The sequence below is a fragment of the Octopus bimaculoides genome, chromosome 2 (genome assembly GCF_046866305.1).
Source record: "Octopus bimaculoides isolate indiv1 chromosome 2, ASM4686630v1, whole genome shotgun sequence".
NCBI lineage: Eukaryota > Metazoa > Mollusca > Cephalopoda > Octopoda > Octopodidae > Octopus > Octopus bimaculoides.
In genome coordinates this window covers 38,671,496-38,695,392 of record NC_142929.1, presented here as the reverse complement: position 1 = coordinate 38,695,392, position 23,897 = coordinate 38,671,496, and the positions used below count along the sequence as shown (strand labels likewise).

Below are 23,897 nucleotides of genomic sequence, written 5' to 3'. Positions count from 1 at the left end.
GTTTTACATGATAGCAATATTACTTGACCGCTGTAGAGTAAATTACTATATTTTTTCTAAGAACACGGTATCTTACTGTATCATTTGAATCGATATTAGCTGAACTACATTGCGGCATCTTCTTTTGATGTTTTTCGTCATACATTTAATCTGTCAAGTTATCTGTATTAGATTATTTCTTTAGTTACATTCGTCTAGTGAGTGAAGACGAATGACTGAGTTGTAAATCTTTGAATAATCAGGCAATAAACTGAGAGATTGTCAGTTCGCCATTTATCAACGGTACTATAATTATGTCAGAGCTATAAAGATGGGGTAGAGAAAGAAAAAGCTCACACGTGACCGTCAACTTGCAAGTCCTCCAGTGATTATAGTCAGTATGATCTATCTTGAATATACTACTCGGTGACATGGTCTTCAACGTTAGTCCCAGCAACTTACTGAATTATAGAACACAAGCACACACTACCATAATTTTTCATTCGAACTGAAAGTCTTATATGATTTCTTGTTGTCCCAATGTCCAGCTCCAACTTCTTGAACTTCTATTCGGATCTCTTTCTTTTAAAGTTTCCTCGCTTTAATATGTAACGTGCTGTTGGTTTGGGATTTTCAGCCGAATATGTCTTTAGGTGTTGAATACAAATCCTGTTTAGGTCGACTTCATTTTTCATTCGGGGACTGACAAAATAAGTACAAGACAGTACTGTAGTCCATAAGACCTGATTATACCCTTCTCCAAACTTTGTGGCATTTGTCTACATTTCTTGCTAAACAGTTAAAGTGGACGACGTGCCTGTTTAGGGCTGCTTTAAAAAAGATATTTTGCATTTAGCTTTAATTTTGTGAAGAAGTCCGTTCGTACGTAGAAGAAGCACAAGATAGCAGGACGGGTGCTGGATATCCTCCAGCAAGTAATCTGGACAAGGTGGGTTAACATACAGCAGCGAAATATCACATGGTTGTAACTCTAGCGATCTGACATCCAGTGCATCGGATTTCGTGACACTTTACCAAATCCAACAAACCTTCGCACAAAAAGCAAGAATGAAGCATTTTCCTGTCCGTGCTATACGGAAGAAGGCTCTCTTCACACCACTCAGCAATTACTCCCAGAACCTTAACTGATGGTCGCTATCGCTGATGACATGACCAGGTCTTCAAGTTGCGGGCGTGATAAAAACATCCACTAAGTCAGGCAAATATCACTCTTGGAAGGAAGCCATCACTTTTCTCAATGCTCGAAAGAAGCCCAGTTCACTGAAACATGAACGACTCAGTCTGCTTTCCACAACGTCAGACTAGCAGCTGAGAGTGAATCTCGTTAAGCAGTTAAAGTTCTTAGAGTAGACCATATCAAAACACATGGCATTCCGCCCATACATAGTTATCTTTCGAAATTCCAACAGGTAATCGAGTGAAAACTGACTGTACTTTGAAAAGAAAACATGGATGAGGCTCATGAAGGAAAGCTTGCTAAATACCAGGTGCTGGTAGAGTAATGCAGATATCAAGGCTGGGGGATACTTTGAGGTAACTGAAGTAGGCTGCCGGTTTTCTGGTGCGTTGATTCTGTCTGAGCTTGGTGAACAAAGAAAGTAAACCGACAATTTCCTGCTACAAGAATGCAAGCTGCGACTTGAGCAACCTCGGTTGGTTCCCTACAACCCCAGAAACATCACTGATGATGAATCCCAGAGTGAAGCTGTAATTTATTAACGTGAAAATGTCGTCTATCTGAAACGAAATACTCAAATCATTCTCCTTGTATTTTGATTATGATAATAGTTGTGCTGGCTGAAAATGTTCATGACAAAAATAAAACAACACATTCATAACTTAAATAAAAACAGATTCTTCTCGCGATAGGCACATTAACTCACTACTGTTCTCCTTTTTTTTTATTTCTTGGTGTGTGTGTGTGTGTGTGTGTGTGTGTGTGTGTGTGTGTGTGTGTGTGTGTGTGTGTGTGTGTGTGTGTGTGTGTGTGTGAATTTATCATGAGAACTAAGAAGTGCTTTCTTTTAAAACAGATAATTTGATAAACAGATATTTTATTTGACTGTCAAAAATATTGTTTCATTTTCAAAATTATATATTTTGAAATCACAAATTCTTGTTGAAAAATGAAATATAATTTAATAACGTATACATTTGATTAAGAAGACATGTTCCCTACAATGCTATTAACAAAAGTTTTTCTCTATATTTTCTCAAAAAAGTTGTAGAAGAAGAGATTTTAGATAAAGCACTTACTACAAAACATCATTATATTTACTATGTTCAATTCTTTATCTCTTATGTAAGACGCATCCTATGTTCTTACTGTCTTATGTTATTCTGTTTCCAGAGAGATAATCAATTTTGATCAGGAAAATTTTATTGTAAGTAAATTATCTCTGTAATTTATATCCTTTAACTCTCTAGCTACACTGTCATCGTTTATTTAAGTTTAGCAGGTTTTGACAGTAAGGATTTAGTTTACTGCAAGCAAATAGACACAGTTATTTTCTGGTGACAGAAGGACAAGATTTGGAACAGCAGTGTATACGACGATAACTTAATGTACAACTACAGTTAGCTGTCACTCACGAGCGAGTATGGTTTCGTAATATATGCCACGCTTTCGCTACTTGCTTTAGGTGTTTATGTACTCATAAGCTGACATAGACACTCTCTATGCTGTCTCACTCTTGACCCAGAGGAATATCGAGATAGAGGACTGGACCAGTATCCGGTTGATAAACATTACAGTTGAGTAGACTGGAACAAAGTGACACAACACACCGCCCGGTCCAGATATTGAACCCGTGACTTTATGATCGCCAACCGAATGCCTTAATCATTAGGGCACGTCATCACTACGGTTTGATTTAGAAAAGTGAGAATGCAGCGCCTAACTATTCTTGAATATACAGTAATCACTTGCCACATCGCAGTTCACTTAGCGCGCCCTCAGTACATCGGGAATTGTTCTGGTTAATATATGTAAATTTATTTCGCGGACTCCTCAGTATATCGCGGGTTTCTGCGGTCGATAGGTAGTTATATTTTTAGATTTTAATTATTTCTGTGGTAAAATAAGCATTTTCACGCCTAAAAATTAATAATTTACTACATAAAAATCCAGTATAGCGTAGTATACCGTAGATGAGTAAACAAAGAATTACATATACTGTATGGAAAACGAAACTCGGGAAGCGAGTGTGTAGTATTGTTTTGCATTTGTGTGTAAGATTGAATTTATTTCAAGCCCTACGATGTCGCCCAAGAGTTCTACACCTTCTAAGGCTTCTGGCAGTGAACCCAAGCGCCAGAGGAAGATGCTTACTATAGCAGAGGTGAGACTCCTCGAGGTGCTTAAGGAAAGGAGAAGGTATGTGGATGTAGGCTGCCATTACGGCATCAATGAATCTACCGTTCGCTACATCAAGAAGGACGTAAAAATATAAAGGTGACGGTAAAAGTGATTTTTAACAAGACAGCGAAAAGGGCGGTAACTTCCCGCAATAAGGCCGTCGTAAGGATGGAGTGTGCATTAGCCCTTTGGCTCAGTGACTGCAGGAAGAAAAACATTGCTTTGGATACCAACACCATCCGTGAGAAGGCCAGGCAACTGTACGACAAGTTTGCGTATGGCGATGACGACGACCCAGACGACCCTGAATCAGGACCATCTACGGCATCTCCCACCAAACCAACCGAATTTAATGCCAGCAAGGGCTGGTTTGATAAATTTCAAAGGAGGTTCAACCTTAAGAGTGTATCTCTGCATGGAGAAGCTGCCTCTACTGACAAACCCGATTGTCGAGGGATTACTGTAACGTGCTAGTATTCGTAATGTGCGTGAGAATAGATTTTAACCAAATAAAATTATATCCCTAGTGAATAGAAAAATACTCATTAACTTAATGAAGACTTCTAAACTAAATCATTGTCAGAAACTATCAATGATTTGGTTTAGTCTTCATTAAGACGAGAGAGATAATCCCAAATTTATATTAATTAGAATTAATTAAAAGTAGAATGCAGTGGAGAGACAATTTGATCTTTGGCTATATGACTACAACTCCGGACATATTTCAGTTTTGTTAGACATCAGTGTAGATCGATATTTTAATGCAACGGTTAGTATGTCTTGAAAGTAGGTTTTCAGCTCGAACAACTCAAATTTTTACTTGATAGATACACTGTATTTGGGGTCATACTAATACATGCATGCATACATGCATACATACATACATACATACATACATACATATAAGACAATTCAATGAATAAGGAGAATAATACATCTACATATTTCTTTTTATTACAGTCAATTATACATTATATGTAGTTTAAACCTTAGGATCATCATAAGGCCATCCTAGTAACCGTTTTTATAGCTGTCCGGTTTCTAAATGTTCCTCTTTAATTCTTTGCACTAAAAAAAAATTACCGTCCTCTACCAAATATAATACCACCTAAACCAATATACTTTTACTTTGCTTCAAACCACCACAATGTGCAATACCTCGATTAAAGCTGCATAGACTCTTCCCCAGATGAACAAGCTGGATGCAAATGAAAACTGCATTGCGAAATATCCATGCAGCAGAAACATATGTGGGGCAGATTTAAACTAAATATACAGTATAATTGACTGTAATAATAAAAAAATGTGTTGATATATTATTCTCCTTATTCATCGAATCGTCTTGGATATACACTCTGTAAACTATTTATAATCCACTGAAACGAGCCCAGAATTTACCCATCGGATGAAGTACATTGTGATTGTTTACCACGAATATTCCTTATCATTCGATGTGGTTAGCCGTAACTAGGATTATAATAGACTGCTTGAGTGGTACCCGCCTGGGTGTGTTATCCCATCTATGCACTATATATATATATATATATATAGTTTAAATTCACAGAAAAACAAAAGACGAAGATAGGTGTATAAACAACAAGCAGGTGTATTAGTTTGACGCTCGGGAAGGTGAGAAAGTCTTTTACGTTTGGATCCTACGCTCTTCAACAGAAAGGAACATGAGGAAATAAACAGAGGGAATAAAAAGAGGATTAAGAAAAACTTGTAGATTTAGCGGTCAATCATGGTGACTGGTTGGACAAAGGTATATAAGTTGTACTCAATAGATATTAATGTACTTAACTAAATTGTTTCTTACAGACCGACCAGCAAAGTTTTGATATATTAATAAATATCGATATATTTTTAATTTTGAGTATTTTTACGATGCACTAACCAATAATTTTAGTTATGCTCTATCTAATTTAATAACATTTTTCTGGAGTATAAAAATTAGTCACCAGAGACTATCAATGATTTGGTTTAATCTTCATTCAATGTGCTTCATCTTGATATGCTATAAAACCTGTCACGAAGAAAATGTGATAACACCCTTGCATAAAAAATGTGATAACGCCTTTACAACTCACAACAATACTGTTGAAGATTTACGCCATGTGATTTTTTCAACTTGAATCTACAAAAATTGTACTTAACTGAGAGTCTAAAAGAGAATCTCAATGTAAATGCTGCCTCAACCACTTTACCCAAATGTTCAAGTCGTACATAGGCAAAAGCTTTCTATATCCAAGACTTTTATTGTTAGTGTTCTGTTTACTTCCGAAAACATCATTAGATTTTCTTACCTGAGTGTTGATACAAGAAAAATGGTGTATAATCTTTATATAAAACCTAAATAACAAACAGTTTCAACATTGCAAGAGGCAGTAGCATATTCAGTAAGATTTTATGAATAATACAGGGAATTACTGAATTCTTGTTCCTAACTCAGGTTTGCATTCTTGTAAGGTAACCGGACATATTGCCGTCAGTCTTCAAAATTAATACCTTTTTTTCTAAAGGTTCTTGCAGAGAAGTATCCTTTTCCGATTCAGTCTGCGGAAAAATTTAAAATCTATCTACTTGTTTTCCAGAAACAATATATCATTCTAGTATTGTTTGGTGATCAACACGAGCCAGATCTAGTATTGGATCTATAGAAAACGCGAAGCACTTAGAAGTTTTAAATTTTGCCACAATAGAATTTTAAACATATTTTACCATCTATAGTGCACTTTTTTGCGGGGTTGGTGATTTATATAACTGCTTGACATTTCTAGGATTGCCAAAATTTTTTAAGCCGACCATTCAGAAATAGATCAAATTGTGTAATAAGTTCAATGATTATTAAAAAAATATATTTCACTGGGTTTCAATACTATAATCACCCAACTCACGCTAAATACCGAGCCTAGCTCAACGAGAAAGATTGCTACGACCATAAAACGGTGCAATATTTTAGACCAGTTTTTATGTACACGATTTCTCAACTTTTTGTCAACATGAGAAGATTCCCTGCGAAGAAGATTGAGCTTCAACATTAAATCGTTGTGGCTTGGACTTTGTTTATGAGTTTTCATTTTTTTCTCTGCTTTTCTCCCTAATAATTTAAACCATCCTAGAAAATTTGCCACATTGTCTGGACACCTATTACAATAAATAAAGCAACAAACTAAACCCTTCTATGTATTGTACAGGAGTCAAATTCTAAAATGGGACTCACTATTGTCATGACTAAAATAAAACATAGAATTCTTTAATTCCCTCTCAGCCTTGACCTAAATGATTACAACATTGCAATTCTGAATAGAAGCTAGAGGCATTTTTTTTTTATCAAAAGGATACATTTTTTCTCTGATATGATTAGGTTTGGCTTACACTATGTCGCTTCGCTGTCTATTTCTGAAGAATCTGTCGGATGTGATGATCCATCACCTTCAGTATTTTGATTCCGTATTACTCTCAGTTTCTGCAAATGTACATGGAAGTGCAAATGGTTCTTTAGATGGAACATCTATTACTGCCTTCTCCATTTGTTTCTGCTTCCCGTTTTCAAAGCGGACAAAAATTCATTTGGACGTTGTGCCATTACCAATACAACTGCATTTTTCATTCCTTTCACTAGAAACTATATATTTTCTGAGCCCTATGATTATTGAATTTTCTATGACACACTGGGTATTCCGAGTGAAATTTAATCTGAAAAGAATCAAAAAAGAAAAGAAAAGAAAAGAAAAGAAACCTAATACTTTAGCTTCTAGTACTTGTTTTTCTTTTTTATTAAAGACTTGGACAAATGCTATCAAAGAGGGATTCACATGACCCTGACCATTGTTCTATAAAGAAAGAAAAGAGAAGCATTTTTAAGAGGAGTAGCATATTCCTACATTCCCTCCTGCAGTCAGATGCAGAAATTAATCTGGTTCATTAAGTAGCCAAGAACTCAACCGTGTGCATAGAAACAGCTCTGATGAAATCAAATACAGAGCACCCATTTAATGACATATCTGAGAGCCAAAGAGCAAGATGTAGCTGAAAAATTAATATAGAGATATTTCTGCCAGTCACAAAGAAAACGTCTCGGACGAAAGTAGAGTGTAGACTATGCATTGACATTAACTGTGCAGCAGGGCGTAAAAGTTGTCAGAAGCGATTGCCTGCGCGGAAGAAAAAATAGAATAGAATGGAACAGAATATGGAAAAGAAGTTGTTGAAAATCATATCTAGAGTGATGTTCATAAAACATTTTTGAAAATAAAACAAATTTCTTCTTTAAATGTAGCTGAAGATGATCCATTTCTGTCCATAGCAAGTAATGAAAAGCAAGTCACTTTCTAACAAAATTAGTGGGCGGATGTATATGTTTAATGATGCCAAGGCACACACTTAACGCAAACATCTGTATATCAAAGATAGAAGTTTCTGAAAAGCAGAGACTGTTTGAGTGTAATAAGCCATTCACACAAAATGATGTTTCTGAGTTCGAACTACAATACTTCACTCCTGATTTTCACAATGAACTCTTAGAAACCATAACCCAATGTGATCTAGATTGATTCTAATGTAGGTGATAGGGGCTCACTATTGTCATGACTAAAATAAAACATAGAATTCTTTAATTCCCTATCAGCCTTGACCTAAATGATTACAACATTGCAATTCTGAATAGAAGCTAGAGACATTTTTTTTTTTATCAAAAGGATACATATTTTTCATCCTTGGGTAACCCTATCCCGTACAATCAATTTTCTTCAATAAAGAAACGAAAACGCTGAATGAATTGAATAACAGCAAAACAAATATTTATTACGAGGTGCTCAGCTTTACATCTCGAGGTAACGGCTTTGCCAGGTCGCCCTTTATGGTTGGTGTGAAGACGGCGTCGGTGTAGTTGCTGGATGGTTAAGTCATTCTCCACTGTCTCCGTGGTAGACTGTGTTGACTCAAGGTAGAGTTGACGGAGCGGCTCTTAGTAGCGTATGGTGTCGTCAAATGTGCAGCGCTAAGAGGTCGAAAAAAGGCGGGAACGTTTGGATATAGGATGACCACGCATGCGCATAAGGGACTTCCTGCATACCTTCCGGAAGACATGTCCCTGCGCATGTGTGGACGAACTCTCCAAAATGGCGAGTCAATCTGCCTGTTTCAATTATGAATCCTCAGCTGACGGAATGGAGCTACACAGTCAGTTTCTACTGCTGAAAATGTAGACAGTCACAGTAAAGAAGATAAGATTTTCTCAGGAATTGGTGAAGTAACTTAATTTGGTGTCATGGGCATTTGCAAAACATACAGAGTAGCTATTACAATTGAATGATGTTCTCAGTAACATAAATTATATCATGATAGAGAGAACGCGAAGACTGGAAGATACAAAGACATATGGGCGCGGCTGAGAGACGAATTCGGTACAGAATACCTTATGTTGAAATCAGTACGCACAGTATATACCTCGGCACTTGAATTCAAGGACGTCCACAAATCAGCCGCTGAAATACTACATATTACAAATTATATAGGGGCAGGACAAATTTTCCACTCAGTCAAAGATCTTTTTTACAAACTACTGCGGAAGCTTGATTGAAAGGGTGTTGAATAATTGGTAGACTGATTTAGGCTGCATGTTTTTTCCCATATTAAAACCAAGTCCATTGACGTTTTCGAGGAAATAATTTATTTATATATAAACATTAATAATTACAATAGTCACTTGGCGTAGACAGTATTGCTGATTACCAGTTGTGAGTTTTGTTGGAATGCTAACTAGTAAAGGACAGCAATATCTTCGTGTTGTGAGAAGCGAGAAAATCCTGCGTCCATTGTAATCAAACAATCCCTTTTAACTTTGCACCGAGCAGCGACTAAGAAACCTGTCTTTTCGTGGACCTTTATTGTGTTTACCTCTGTCCCTCGTTGGTTTATTGTGGTGCGCATCTCAATTTATAGCCTTTTTTACTGGAAAATTCCAGCGATCGTACGATTGCAGCTGAAATACCATTGGTCAGAATCTAGGGCAAATCACATATGGTGTGACTATTTCTCATTACTGAGCTAACACGGTTTCAAATCTAAGCCCAACTACACAACAGTCTGCTGACTGAAAGCCTGATTTTCTGAAATAATTTGTTAAAATCAGCTGGCAGATCTCTTCTACAAGGTTTTACAATTACAAATTATTTGTACATAAAAATGAATGCGCAAGAGTAAACCAATTTTGACCCTAAGTCTACCAACTTATGAATAAGAAAAACGCAGACGTTGCAACCTAAGAATGGGTTACAACCAAAAATGATTTTCTAACATCTTTCAATTAAACCAGAATGAATTAACAGATAAAGCTGTGAACAAACACAAAACAAACATTTGTAAAATAAGTTCTTTTTTGCATTTTTCCAGAGATTCCGATATTTACTACTAATGTAGTAATGATTAACTGTATAAGATCTTCTGTTTGAATTACAAAGCTGCTGTTTATAGTTAAAATTTCACAGTTACTGTACTGCATGGCACTTAATTAATAATATTTACAATTTAGAACTAAAATTTTCTAATCTACGTGTAATTTTTTGGTTGCTGTATACTGAAATATGAATTTCAACTTAGATGTTGCCATTCATAGCTCGTCCAAACAGTTTCTTGCTGCTGTCGTTTTAGAAGCTCATGGTGAATGTCAATTTTCCAGACATTAAACAAGTTTCAGTAAATTCTCCAGCATTTGTTCTTTTTTCCATTTTTTCACTACTTTTTGCAAATGATAATCTTGTGTAATCTCTCACTGCATTGTACAGTTGGAAGTTGCTCATACCATTAAGACTAAAGTAATCATTAAACATAATGGCTTTCTGTGGTAATCATATATTTTCGGTCAGTAATAGACGATGTTAGGATGCGTATTTGATTAGAATAATTATTGCAACCAGTCATGGCCAGAATATAGGACGTGCAAATTATGTTGTGACTTTCTTATTTTATCGTTTGCTGTTTAGCGTTAGTGATTATTGCTACATTCTCCATATGGAACAAAATTTCAACCAACCCATTAACGAAGCTCCTACTGGTATGCAATATGGCTGGTCTTATGTTTATAATTGCCTTCTTAAAATCTGTTTTAACCGAATTTTTTAGTCCCCCTGTGACTTTGAGAGACAACTCTAGTTAGTAATGCATTCATGTGCCTTTTCTTTCATTTCTTCGGAGAATGTAATCTCTCCGCCATTTTTTCCTAACCTATTACCTTCTTTTTCCTTTTATGTAAGACGTCAAGACAATTCTCTCCTTTATCGCAACCGCAGAATTGATTTCCTTCTTGTTACTATTTACTTTCTTTCTGTAATTCAATCCTTATCGTTGCTTCCGTTGGTGTGGTTTTCGTGGTCGCTGATGTTGTTACTATTGTTGCACTTGTTATCACCTTTTCACATATTATTTTCGTTGTTATTGCTCTTCATTTCGCTTTTATTCCGGCTGTAACATTCGTATTGTAGTTATTTAGTCAATTATTCCCAATACTAATTTCTTTAGCCTACACAGAATAACGAAGGAAGCAGCAGCGGTTGAAGATATTACCTCCCATTGCTACCATCTCAGTAGACATCTGCAAAACAAAAATTAAATTTGTCAGGTTTTTTCCAGCTGACAAGAAATAACAACCTAATATCATTGCTCGCAAGAGATAGAATATTCAAATACAATTATACTTCTTGTTTTACAATACATAAGCGTATATTATTTAGGACAGAAATTCTAACATGTCAGATGAAAACAATAAATTTTGATCAAAATTAAAAGAACTTCCATTTAGTCTCTTCAAAATATAATCCAGTAGTAATAATGATAAAGCACATTTTTTGCGGAGGTACTTCATTTTATTGATCTCGGAAGTAAGAAAATCAAAGTGGGCCTCGGCGGGATTTGAACTCAGAGATGTAAGTGCCATAACTAAATATGTAAGGCATACTCTATCATATCACCAATAATGACTTCTTGCCTTTGCATGTATATGAGTGGGGGTACAGGCGATTATATCGGCAGCAATACATGACTGGTACTTATTTTATTGCCCGAGAAGGATGAAAAGCAAAGATGCCCTGCGTGTGATTTGGGCGCTGAAGGTAAAGTGTCATAATAAAATACGGATCTTTTTTAAAACGGGGGCCACATTTTTCATTAATGTTTTACGTAGTGTTTTTGGTACCGAAAGACTTTCAAACTTCGTATACTTATCTATTTTGTGTTATAGAACAGAAAAATATTTTTGTATCCGAATTTATTTCAAGTAAAAAATGGTCTTATTTCGATAATTTCAACCAATCACTGACAAGTATTCAGTTGTTTACATTTACTCCTTTGGCTCATTAAACGATGTAAAGCGTATTTAATCTCCATACCTTCGTTTTATTTGCTTTTTTCATTTTAAATTTGCTTTAACCCTAACCCTAACCCTAACCCTAGGGTTAGGGTTAGGGTTAGAGTTAGGGTTAGGGTTAGGGTTAATTGTTTCAGAATCGTTTGTTTATGTAGTCGGCACTTAATGTATATCGGCTGAATGGACGTCAGTGATTGGTTGAAATTACAGAAATACGACAACTTTAACATGGAATAATTTATGGATTTCTTTTTTTTTTAAGATGACTAAGAGAAAAAGATGTTTTATATGACACATTCTACCAGTGTTCCAAGTTTCAAAGTGTTTCGTTAATGAAAAATGTGGCCCCCGTTTTAAAAAAGATCCTAAAATACCGTAAAGCACTGTGGCGGGTGGGAGGAAGTCAGTTATTATTGTGTCTAAGGCGGAGAATTGGCGGAATCGTTAACACGCCGGACAGCATACTTAGCGGCATTTTTTCCGGTTTTATGTTCTTAGTTCAAATTCCATCGAGGCTAACTTTGCCTTTCCTCCTGTCCGTATCAATAAAATAAATGCCAGTTAAGTACTGGGACCGATGTAACTGAGCAGTCGGCTTCCTCAAAATTTCAGGCCTTGTACTTATAGCAGAAAGAATTATTATATCGTTGATAATAAGCAATGAGATAAAAGGCTGCATTTGTGGACAAAAAATTCCATACAATCAAATATATATTTCCATACATTTATTACGTTTAACTGTTTACGTCCTACATACGTATATAATTCTATTTATATAATGCTGATTACATTTCAGTGTGTCTGTAGGTAATATTTGAAGATTTGCAACATGGAAGATGTAGAGAATGATCTCGTTAAGTTTGTTATGTTGCAGGTGTCTTATATTGTTGAAGAAATATAGAGAAAATAATAAGATAATGGATCTCGAGATTAAAACACAAAGGTAAACTAACCTTTTGTCAAACATGTATTCTTAGCATAAGTAGAAAGAGATGAGAACACATCACGCTGAACAAAATAACAAGGCTCCATGTGGAATCGGAGTAACTCTGATATGGGGTCCTAATCGTTAATTTATATAATCTCAAGTAAAATCTTCCAGAACCTTCGAATTGCATATTCGTGGAAAGCTTATAGAATCGCCGTTTGATGTTTGCCACCGTTATCTGAAACACGCCAACTAATGTTGGTTGGCCGGTGAGTGTTCTGTTCTCTGAATGTGCTGGTCATAACTTTTATGGCTATGTGAGTAGACTATGGCTCGTTACTGGAAATCCAAGCGAGGTGGCTTGAATCGAGGCAGTGACCTGCTGCAAATTGTGCCCTACTTTTTAACAATAACAATACTAACAACAACAGCAATAATCATTTATACATAAAAGTGTGTAACGGAAACGAAGAAAAAATTTAAACAAGAAATAATTTCCCAATAATGGAAGGGGAGTCTTCCGAAAGCTGATCATGGGAAAAACCTACAAAACCATGGTCACCTTGATCACTAGGGAAAGTGCCTTTCATTAGCCACCTCTCCCAGTCTACAGACGCATGCACAGAGCAGACCCATTCACTTCGACCATCCTTGCCACTCTCATCTACCTTTTAACAAATTTGTGTAAAGGCAGCACTTTCTTCTCCAGCCTCATTTTTCTTTCCAAAGAGGAAGATGTCTTTCTTCGGCATTTTCAGTCTGGTTCACCACAAAACCTCTTTCGTTGACGCTTCCAGACAAATAAAGACTGATTGTCCTTCCATCCTAGAGGAAAGCGGTGAGATAATTTTCACGGTGAACTCAGTTGACTGGATCCGTCCTACATGCGACAGCAGTTGTTCGACATAATTCCTCTCAAGTCAGCAATGATCGAGCACTAAACAAATGCGTGCACAACAGTTTTGTTGCTCTGCATGCATCTCGGGCAGGCTCGGCTGGCGGCATTTCCATGTATATAAAGTTTGTCTTGAACCGATAATATTCCCCGTTAGCACTGCCGGACCAGTGATGTTTGGAAATACCCCCTATGCTCCGAAAGTCTTCCAGAACATACCTACCGTCTGATTTTCATTGACGCCCAGAGTCTTCCTGAGAACATTATCGATCTTGCCCGCCACTAACTCTCTACAGAATGTCAAAATAGAACTTCCACCGCCTGCTTTGTCCGACTGGTTGAGGGTTGTGAACGTCTAATGACACCCTAGTTGTCAGGTGCCTTCCCTTAGTCTACGCTTGATCCAGGACCGCAGCTCTCTCTAAGAAGCGAACTATGGAAAAGCGAGTGTGACAAAAGGCGACTACTCTTATGTGGTCGTTTGACCTGCTAGAAATTAAGGGAATATAGGTTTCTCTCACAGACCTGCATACCTTTAAAACGACGAGATGGTCATGATTGGAATACCTTTATTCATAGGCCTGTTTGATCAAAGGTGACCTAATGTTAAACAACAACAGCTACTACTTGTATCAACACTGAAATTTCCAGAATCTGGAAGCTGAGCAAAATTAATACCATTTTATACCCCAACAAAAACCCAAGTAACATCATATAAATCTGCCATACTCTTACGTGCATCCTCAAAATTTCAAAAGATTAACCTTTAATAACAATAACCTATATATTTCTCTTTCAAACTGAAAACTTGAATTCAGATTGCTACATTCAGAGTCACAAGACTGCTCACAATCCTAACACAGAAAATACAAGATTATTTTTTATCACTAAACACTTCCACATTTACAGTTCTTACTATCATCGATTTCTGAAAAATCTGTTGACTTCATTTTCTATTACCCACTTATACAAAATTTTCGAAACTTTACCTTAAGAAACAACACAAGATGCTGGATAGGAAACTACTTGCTAGGCCTCCAAGCTTATGCAATATATAGGAGCAACACTTCCTGAACATGTGTATTCTTCCTCTAAACAACACTTTTCAACTTATATTTACATGACTTTCTCTTATTAGGATCTTGATCAGTCAAGGATGACCACATACCTATACATGTATGCACAGACCTGGCCAAGATTTTTTGAGGATGGCTGGCAGTTGCACATGCTTACAACTCTTCTCTCTTCACACCACTGATGTTTACGTAAGAGAAAGACTGCTGACTTGGGCCAATACAACTTAATGCCAGGTATTGTTATGAGAATGCATAATAGTCTCAGGTATTGTTATGAGAATGCAAAGAGCCAGGACTGATACTGCCAGGTATTTCTGCTGACTCTCAAACAGTTCCACCCATCCACTAATCTCTAAACATCCACACACATATGTAACATTCCAGAGCACTATTACAACAACATCCTAAGAACATTGCCATCTCTTCTACTTAGCTCAGTTAAACACAAGAAACACACACATAGAGAAAAAGCTGTAACATCAACAACCTCACCAATCCCAAATACTATGGTGGAATACACACCAGCAAAAAAAAGTGCAGTGAAGAAGAAACTGTTGCAACCTAACAGAGTCCATTTTGCCTACCTCCACTACGGCCACTACCAGAATTTGTGCGCATACTGAAATAAATTGAACTGTGGAGATAATACAATTGTCTCAAATGTCAAACTGTTTCATACAACCTATCACTGTCTGTTGTCTGGTCTTCTGCTAGGCAGAGGTATGATATAATAGAAGTGAGTCAGTCAGTCACTCCTCTTCATTCAACCAACTACTTTTATACCATAGAACTACTCAATGAAGTCTGGCTTAGGGTTACACAACAACTCATTAATGGTGCTCCAAAAGTACCTTTTTTCACTTCACCCTCCTTCACTGATTATCCCACGAAAATAGTTGAAAGGAATTAACTTCAACTAGTAATCAAAACGATCCTGCTACCTAAACTTAAATTAGATTTCCCCTTGTTCTATGCCTCTCTGCACATTTTGAGATTCATTAGAATATTGGTTTCAAATTTCTGCACAAGACCAGCAAGAGGAAGAGTTAAGTCGATTACATCGACCCCAGTACTCAGTTGGTACTTATTTTATTGACCCACCAACCCTGAAAAGAAAGGCAAAGTCAACCTCAGCAGAATTTGAACTCAGAAAGTAGACAGACAAAATGCCACTAAGCATTTTTCATGAAGTGCTAACAACTCTGACAGTGCACAGCCTTAGAATTTCTAATCAATGTTAAATACCTAATAATAGTCTAACTAAAGCTTTTTCTACTCTGGAGTTAAAAGTAGAATTGCCTTTCAAGTACATCTATCATGATAGCAAGAGGGCTTGTTTTCAAAACTGGGAGCTACTAAAGGACTCATCAATTTTTCAATGTTTCTGCAGCTTAGAGCCATAAAATAATTCTACTTCATTATTTCTAGTTGCTCTATAGGCTGCTCTTAATTATTTACTTTGTTGAACTGTAATGCCATAAGTCTTGGATACAATGAGGTGCTGATGATTGGACACAAACTTTTCTCTTCTTTAATTCCTTTACATTGTGCACTAGTCTGTCCTTGGGTAGTTCCAGTACTGTATCAGCATTTTTTTATGAGAAAAGGTCACTAACCTCTCATTCAACCCTTCTCTATTCATTTAGGAAGGGCCTTGTGGGTATTCCCCAACAATCCTTCTCATGGCACAACATGACCAATTTCTTTACATTTGACGGATATTTGTCCTCATCTTGTTTCTTGTTAGCACAACATTTCGGCTGATATACGCTCCATGAAGGCTGGAGGGTATATCATCCGAAACGTTGTGTTAACAACAAACAAGATGAAGACAAATATCCGTCAAATGTAAATAATGTAAATAATGTACATAATTCTTCATCTCTTAAATATAGAACTGTATTATAATCAATTTCTTTGAAAGAAAAAGAAAGAAGAATCAATTCCAATGCATAGCTGGTCCTTTATTTATGAGCAAGAAGGATGAAAGGCAACGTTGACTTGAGCAGCATTTAAAATCAAAGTACAGAGAGCCAGAACAAATTCCACAAAGCATTCTATCTGATTCTCTAATAAATCAGCCAATTCACTGCTTTAACTTTTAAAAGTAATTTATGAGAAATTTCCTGTTGATAATTACAACTAAAAACTTTAAATTTTCTGTGCAAGTCATATTGTGTTTAGTATTCATATGCAAAGTAGCCTTTAATGTTTAATGTTTAAATGATGCCTTATGTGTGCGATACTATTATTTGTACCAGAGCTAAAATCAATTCTTTAACACTTTGCAAGGTCAACATAAAGCCAATGCAAATAAGCAAGACAATCCACTACTGTTCAATATTTTGACATTTGAAAATATAATGCTGAACAGTAAAAGAGAGAAAAGCAGCTAGCCAAATGCTGACAATTTATATTCAGATACTGCCCTATTTAACTCCCAATAAACCAGTTTGTCACAAGTAAATGGGTGCTAAATCTCATCTCCTGAATCCCTGCATGTCTTCAGTGATATTACAAGTTAGGAATAAGATTGAGTTAAAGTATTTCTATATCAGCTAAATTTTATAATATTTATAACCACTTCCAAATTCATCAAAAGACAGTACAATTTCCTTATGACTTTACATTACATCTAAAGTATAATTTAAGATACTATTTCCAATGTGTTGTTGCAAAATTTGATATGTTTTTTGGTCTTTGGGGATTGAGTTTCAATCTAAAATCTCTTGTTATCCTGTTACGTTCTTTGGAATGATTGCTATATCTTCCTGCTTTGCTTTGCCTACCCTAATTTAGATTTTGTTACATGTTAATACCAAAAACAAATATTTATGATGTAAATGTGTATAATTTCTAAATTAATGATTTTTGTTTTGTTTTGTTTTTTGTAATGGTCATAGACTTTGCAGGTAAGTCCATGACCTTTTACAAGTCCTCTCTCACTGGTGAGAATGATGTGCCTGATGTTCAGTTTGAACAGCTGTCAGTTGACACCAGTGAGAAAGACATGGACTGACGAAGAAGTAAAGTGTGTTAGAGTTCTAGAGAGGAAAGACAAAGAGAAATGTTTGGTGCAGGGCCTAATGGATGAGATACAATAAATGCAATAAGAATACATGACACAAAAACCATTATCATCTTTATAATCACTAGCTTCACATTAGGTTATATAATTAAACTCCTGACATGAATGTTGCCTGAAATGCTTCAGATATATATATCACAGGTTACAGTAATTGATAGTGCAGTATTTAAGCTAACATTCAGAGTACAATAGTGTTTATTATTATCATTATTTGTAATATTTAAGGCAGTGAGCTGGCAGAATTGTTAGCACGCTGGGTAAAAACATTTGACAGCATTTTATCTGCCTTTATGTTCTGAGTTCAAATTCTACCAAGATTGACTTTGCTTTTTATTCTTTTAGGTTAGGGTTGATGAAATAAATACCAATTATGCACTGGGGTCAATGTAATCGATTTGCCTCCTCCCCTCAAATTTCAGGCCTTGTGCTTATAGTAGAAAAGATTATTAGTAATATTTATAAAGGCAGAATTGCTATCACACTAGATGAACTACTTAGCAGTATTTCATCCATTTTTATGTTCTAAGTTCAAATTCCACTGGGGTCAACTTTGCCTCTTATTTTTTCAAGGTTAATGAAATAAGTACCAGTTGTACATTGGGGTTGATGTAATCGACTAGTTCCCTTCTTGAAATTTCAAGCCTTGTGCCTATAGCAGAAAGTATTATTAGTAATATCTATAAATTAATGTTTTTTGTTAATAAATATATTCCTGTCCAACTTGAGTTTGATCATTATGGTTTGAGATTTGTCTTCCTTACTAAGGAGATACATCACTAGTAAGAAGGAGATGCTGAAGAATACAATTACAATTAAACATTTGTCTCACACTGGTGATTACCTCAAGTAATATCAAATTCCTGGTAATGGATTCCAGTCTTCTTCATATGAACTCATGAGCCACTGATTTAGTTTTTGATATTTAAATTAAGTGATATTTTTTATTGCTATATATAAAGTTCCTGATTTATTTACTGTTTTGAAGGTTCTGTTGATGAATGAGAATATATATAGAATATATATATGACAGTGATAACATTATATATATTACTGCTTCCTTTATTTCTTATGTACTAACAGAAAATAGACCTCTTCTAAGCTGGTTGTTCAACTAATTCAATGATGATTACACAATATATAGTTTGTAAGTACAGATTTGAAACAGGACAGAACTCAGAATGTAACATAGAAAATACAATTGAATGTAACAGAAAATAACATAGAATATAACATAGAAAATACAATTAAAAAATAACAAGCTTGGATACACAGTATCAATGATAAGGTTGATGCACTTATTGTCTTATGAAAATATGTGCACTTTTTCATTTTACAAAGTCATTTATCTGAATAAGGTGTTGCAGAAAGTATTAAAGAAATTGGATAATTGAATGCAATAAAGGTAAGCACAGATAATGTGTATGTTATAAAACAGGTAGAAGGTATTCTGTTGAGGCAGTGACAAATAGCTAACCACTATCTCAATAAGAGTAAAAGAGAGAAAGGAGAATGTTTATCCATGGTTGTCGAAGATAACTAAGAGTAAGTTAAAGATGTAGAACAATTTTGCTTCTGTTCAAGTAGGCAAAAGTGGCTTCCTGACAACTGGTCTCTGATTGGCTAAAATAACACACCTGAGAACAATGGAACTAAAATGTTGTTAAACACAAAATTGCTACAAATAATCTTATGTTCTATTAAAATCATAAGCAATTATTTTTGTTGTGCTTTGGTATTTTTTCAATAATAAGTGAATATTTTGCAAGTCAACACATTTGTTAATAACTTGGACAATATATAAATATTTACTTTACATTTCAATATAAATAGAGTCAGAAAAACCATTCTGCATCTATAAAATAACCTTAATGACAGAAAGTTCTGTTTATTTATGCTTCTATTTATGTGATCTAATTATTGTTAGTTCCAGCATCATAATTTTCTAATGGACCAATCACTGGTTTACAGCAAACATTACAAAAGAGTGACAAAGGAGCCTCTGTGCAACTTGAACAAAATAAATACCACAAAATATTTTGATTGGAAGTAGTTTCCATGCTATTTTTTATATCTTTCAGTAATATATGCCAAATATGTGTGTGTGTTGTTTGTATATATATATATATGAGAGAGAGAGAGAGTGTGAGAGAGAGAGAGAGAGAGAGAGAGAGAGAGAGAGAGAGAGAGAGAGAGAGAGAGAGAGAGAAAACATAGATTTTGATTTGGTACTCCTTTATTGTATCTATTACATATGTTTCAGTATTTGGCAACATATGATGTCAAAGTATGGATGGGATACAATCGGTGACTGCACCTCATAGGACCAACATGCAAAGCAAACACTTCATCAGAAAGTCAAAAAGGAAATACAAGGCATGCATTTGTGAAAGCATATTAAGAAACTTGAACTGGAAACAAACATGAGAACTAACCTAACCCTAACCCATCTAATGGATATCAATATTTGCTACATGAGTTATGGAACATGAAGAAAGGTTGTGCTACCTGATTAAAAAAGGGAAATATCTCCAGTTGACATTAGAGAATTAATTTCATCAATCAACAAACTAAGATATAAAACCTTTTCCAACATTCAACACAACTACCACAATTATAAATGCTTCTGTAAAAGATATATTCATAATCTTAACAGCCTCATTGGCTGTTAAGATTATCAATGAACAAATACATAAGTAGTTGTATGGTGGTGAATGTGTCTAAAAGTCTGTAGATACCGTTTTATGCCCCAAAGAAACTAAACCATCTAATCTTCAATGCTTGGATCTACCTGGTGCACCACACAACCCATATTGAAGGTTTATCAGAAATGTTTTTTCTAATTTCTCCAAGTACCTCAAGATAGAATGTTTCATTTTCTTTCTGTTTCCATTCCAAATATGCTTGTATCAAAGATTCCTTCTGGATTGTTAAGTTGCAAAGGCTCACTTTCAATCATAACTTGAACCAGAGAATTAGTATTGTAACAGAGCTCACATTGAATCTTAATTATGGTTGTTTCCCTTGAGATTGGTTACTCTGAGGTCAACCATATTTATGAAATGCAACTCTATCCATTGCCAAAATCTTTACCCTCAATAGCAATGGAAGTCATGCTGCTATATTTAGTGTTGGCAATTGTCAAATAGGTCTTCCCTAAATTTTAACCACAGATCATTAGGAGAAGACAGTCCACATGTTTTCAGTAGAACTGCAAGAAGGTTTTGCAGTTTTCAAAATGATTGAGAAACAATTGCTTCTATTATTGCTGCTTCCCACTAACCATCATTCTATAACAGGTTTTTCCTGAAACATTTTGTCCCTGTTTGCAGTGCAAATGTTACCATCTACTATTTGAAATTGGTGAAATGATTTGGGATTACTGGCTTCATGTAAGAATATCCTTAAATAGAAACATCCTGGCTAACTGGGATAAACAGCATAGACTCTTCCCAAAGGGTAATCAAATCTAAAATGATTGCAGCTTCCAACAAGAATATCTTTAGCCTTCCTGACCATTTTGTTTTGTACCAGATGCAATGTGGAGAAACTTGATAATGAAACATATGTTGAGCAAAGATTTTGCTTTGACAAAGTAAAAAATATTGTAAATGATGCATCCTTGGATCTAGAGCTTGCTGAAATATATGATCATTGATGCATAAATGACATAAGCAATATGTACTCACAAATAGCGGAATATAGACATACACATAAGACACACAATCATTAGCAGTAGAATATAGACGGTGTTTGTAGTAAAGATATGTGTATGATTACTGAAAAAGAAAGCATATTAACACAGCAATAATAATTGCCTATTTATTATTCTTGTATTCTGTTTCAAGCTGTTTTCATAGCTTTTCTACTCATCCATCTGTGGGATTCAACTTTTCCAATACTATTTTAACGCAGTAATGATGGTAATGTTTAGTTCTATGAATCTGTTGACTCTGTATTCACACTGTAATATGAGGAAGAGGAGATACTTTCAAATAGTTTCTTTCCTATTGCTTTGTTGTATCAGAACACAATGCTGGAAGTTAAGGAAACAGCTGACAGGTTCACAGGGTTACTGTTACTGCAGCTACCACTGCTGATTCTCACAATAGTGATCTGTATCTGTCAGTCATACACACTTAGTGATAGGTACACTGTTCAGAGTTAAGTGTCTCAGTCATGGAGTGAAAGCAGTAGCAGTTTCAGTATTTTATCTCTTTGCTGGTTATCACAAACCCTGTTGATTCAGCCATCTATGCTCTCTACAATGTGATAAGGAACACAAACACATTTGATAGAAGTGTTCATGTTAACTTGCTCCTTTGGTCACTGAGGAATGCAAATGACAGCTATTTCTCTAAACATTTCTGGAGTTGCTACCATACTGCCAATGATCAGACCCAGTCTTCATTGAATTAGGATTTCAGAGTTTCGGAATTGTCACCCATGATACTCATTTATTTATATATTTTCATGCTCTGAAGTCAGTCAATTAGATAATGATATTTTCTCATAACTAATAGTATAATTTTAATTAACTAAAATTTCTTGACTTTCAATCAATAAAAACCCAGTTTTGGAAAAGGTTTCTCAACTTCTTAATTATTACTAATCATGACAAAGGTGGTGGTGTGGCTGTGTGGTAAGAAGTCAGTTGTAGGTTCAATCCCATTGCATGCCACCTTGGCCTAGTGCCTTCTACCATAGCTTCAGACTGACCAAAGCTTTGAGTGGACAGAAACTGAGAGGAGCCTGTCGTGTGTGTGTGTGTGTCTTTTATTTGTGTTGTGTTAGTTGCCCACCACTACTTGATAACCGGTGTTGGTTTGTTACTTAATAGTTTGGCAAAAAAGACTGATAAAATAATGCAAATTAAAAATTAAATGCTTGGGTCAATCTGTTCGATTCAAGGTGGTGCCCTGGCATAACTGCAATCCAATGATTGAAACAAGCCAAAAAAAAAAAAGGAAGAAAGATGACCATTAAGAATTAAATATGTTAAGAAGTCTCTTTTGCGATATAGGAAATTAAAATTTTTTTGCATAACCATAGTAAGAAATTGAAGGTCCTTAGCCTAGTTGTTAATGTGTTGGGATTAAAATGGTTAGGTCCTAGGTTTAGTTCTTAAACTGGGTGGTGCATTGAGTCCTTGAGCAAGGCACTTTATTTTATGTTGCTGCAGTATATTTAGCTTTAAATGAGTAACACTGGCACCTGGGATTAACTCAATGATGGACTGTCATCCTATTTAAGGGTTTAAGTCTTGCAATTCCAGCTTTTATGCCTTGAAAATCTGAATATATTCTAACATCCAGCCTGTGGGATTGAAGCTTGCTTTTAAACTTATTTAATTATTAAAATATTGGATTCAAATTTTGGCACAAGGCCAGCAATTTTGGGGTGGAGGTAAGTCAATTACATTGATCCCAGTGCTCAACTGGTACTTATTTTATCAACCTTGAAAGGATGAAAGGTAAAGTCCACCTTGGCAGAATTTGAATACAGAATACAAAAATGGATGAAATGCTGTCAAGCATTTTGCCTGGTGTGCTAACAATTCTGCCAGCTCATCGCCTTATTTAATTATTAATATATTAGAAATTTGAAGTCTATTTCAAATGTGTAGCAAAGAAAAATTGTGGATAGCCAATGTTACTTGCATCAAAAAATAGCAGAAGATAATCCAAGTACACTTTTCTACTCATGAGGCTCTTCAGAAGATGCACAGCTGTTCCATAACTTGTCAGTCAAGGTAAATGATATATATGTATATATATATATACTAAAGTGTGAAATTTTTTGCAATCAGTAATATAAATATCGATTTCAAATTTTGGGGCAAAGCCAGCAATTTCAGAGGAGACACTTATTTTATTAACCCTGAAAGGATGAAATGCAATGTTGATCCTAGTGGCATTTGAACTCGGAATGCAAAGTCAGAAAAAATGCTAAGCATTTTCCCTGGTGTGGTAATGACTCTACCAGCTCACTACCTTACTGTAATATAGTTATTGATAAAATAACAAATGTGAGATACCATCCACATTGGTCATTAAACTGTTATTTAGATAAAAGCATGCAAAGTCACAAAACTTTCTCAGTTCAATGCATGCTAATGGTACACTCTAGGGGGTTCCAGTTGATCTGATCAATAGAACAGCCTGCTCATAAAACTAACAGCCTGCTCATG

At 35.5% G+C, this 23,897-nt stretch overlaps 1 protein-coding gene across 1 annotated transcript in view; it reads right to left on the bottom strand.

Annotated features, from left to right (window-relative positions):
* Nucleotides 1-10,100: 10,100 nt before the first annotated feature.
* LOC106873454 (uncharacterized) overlaps nt 10,101-23,897 on the bottom strand; it is a 133,674-nt gene continuing 119,877 nt past the window's right edge. Inside the window, exon 2 of the mRNA XM_089343618.1 lies at nt 10,101-10,952. Coding sequence (XP_089199744.1) covers nt 10,934-10,952 — 19 coding nt within the window. The 3' untranslated portion in view covers nt 10,101-10,933. The remainder of the gene's footprint in view (nt 10,953-23,897) is intronic.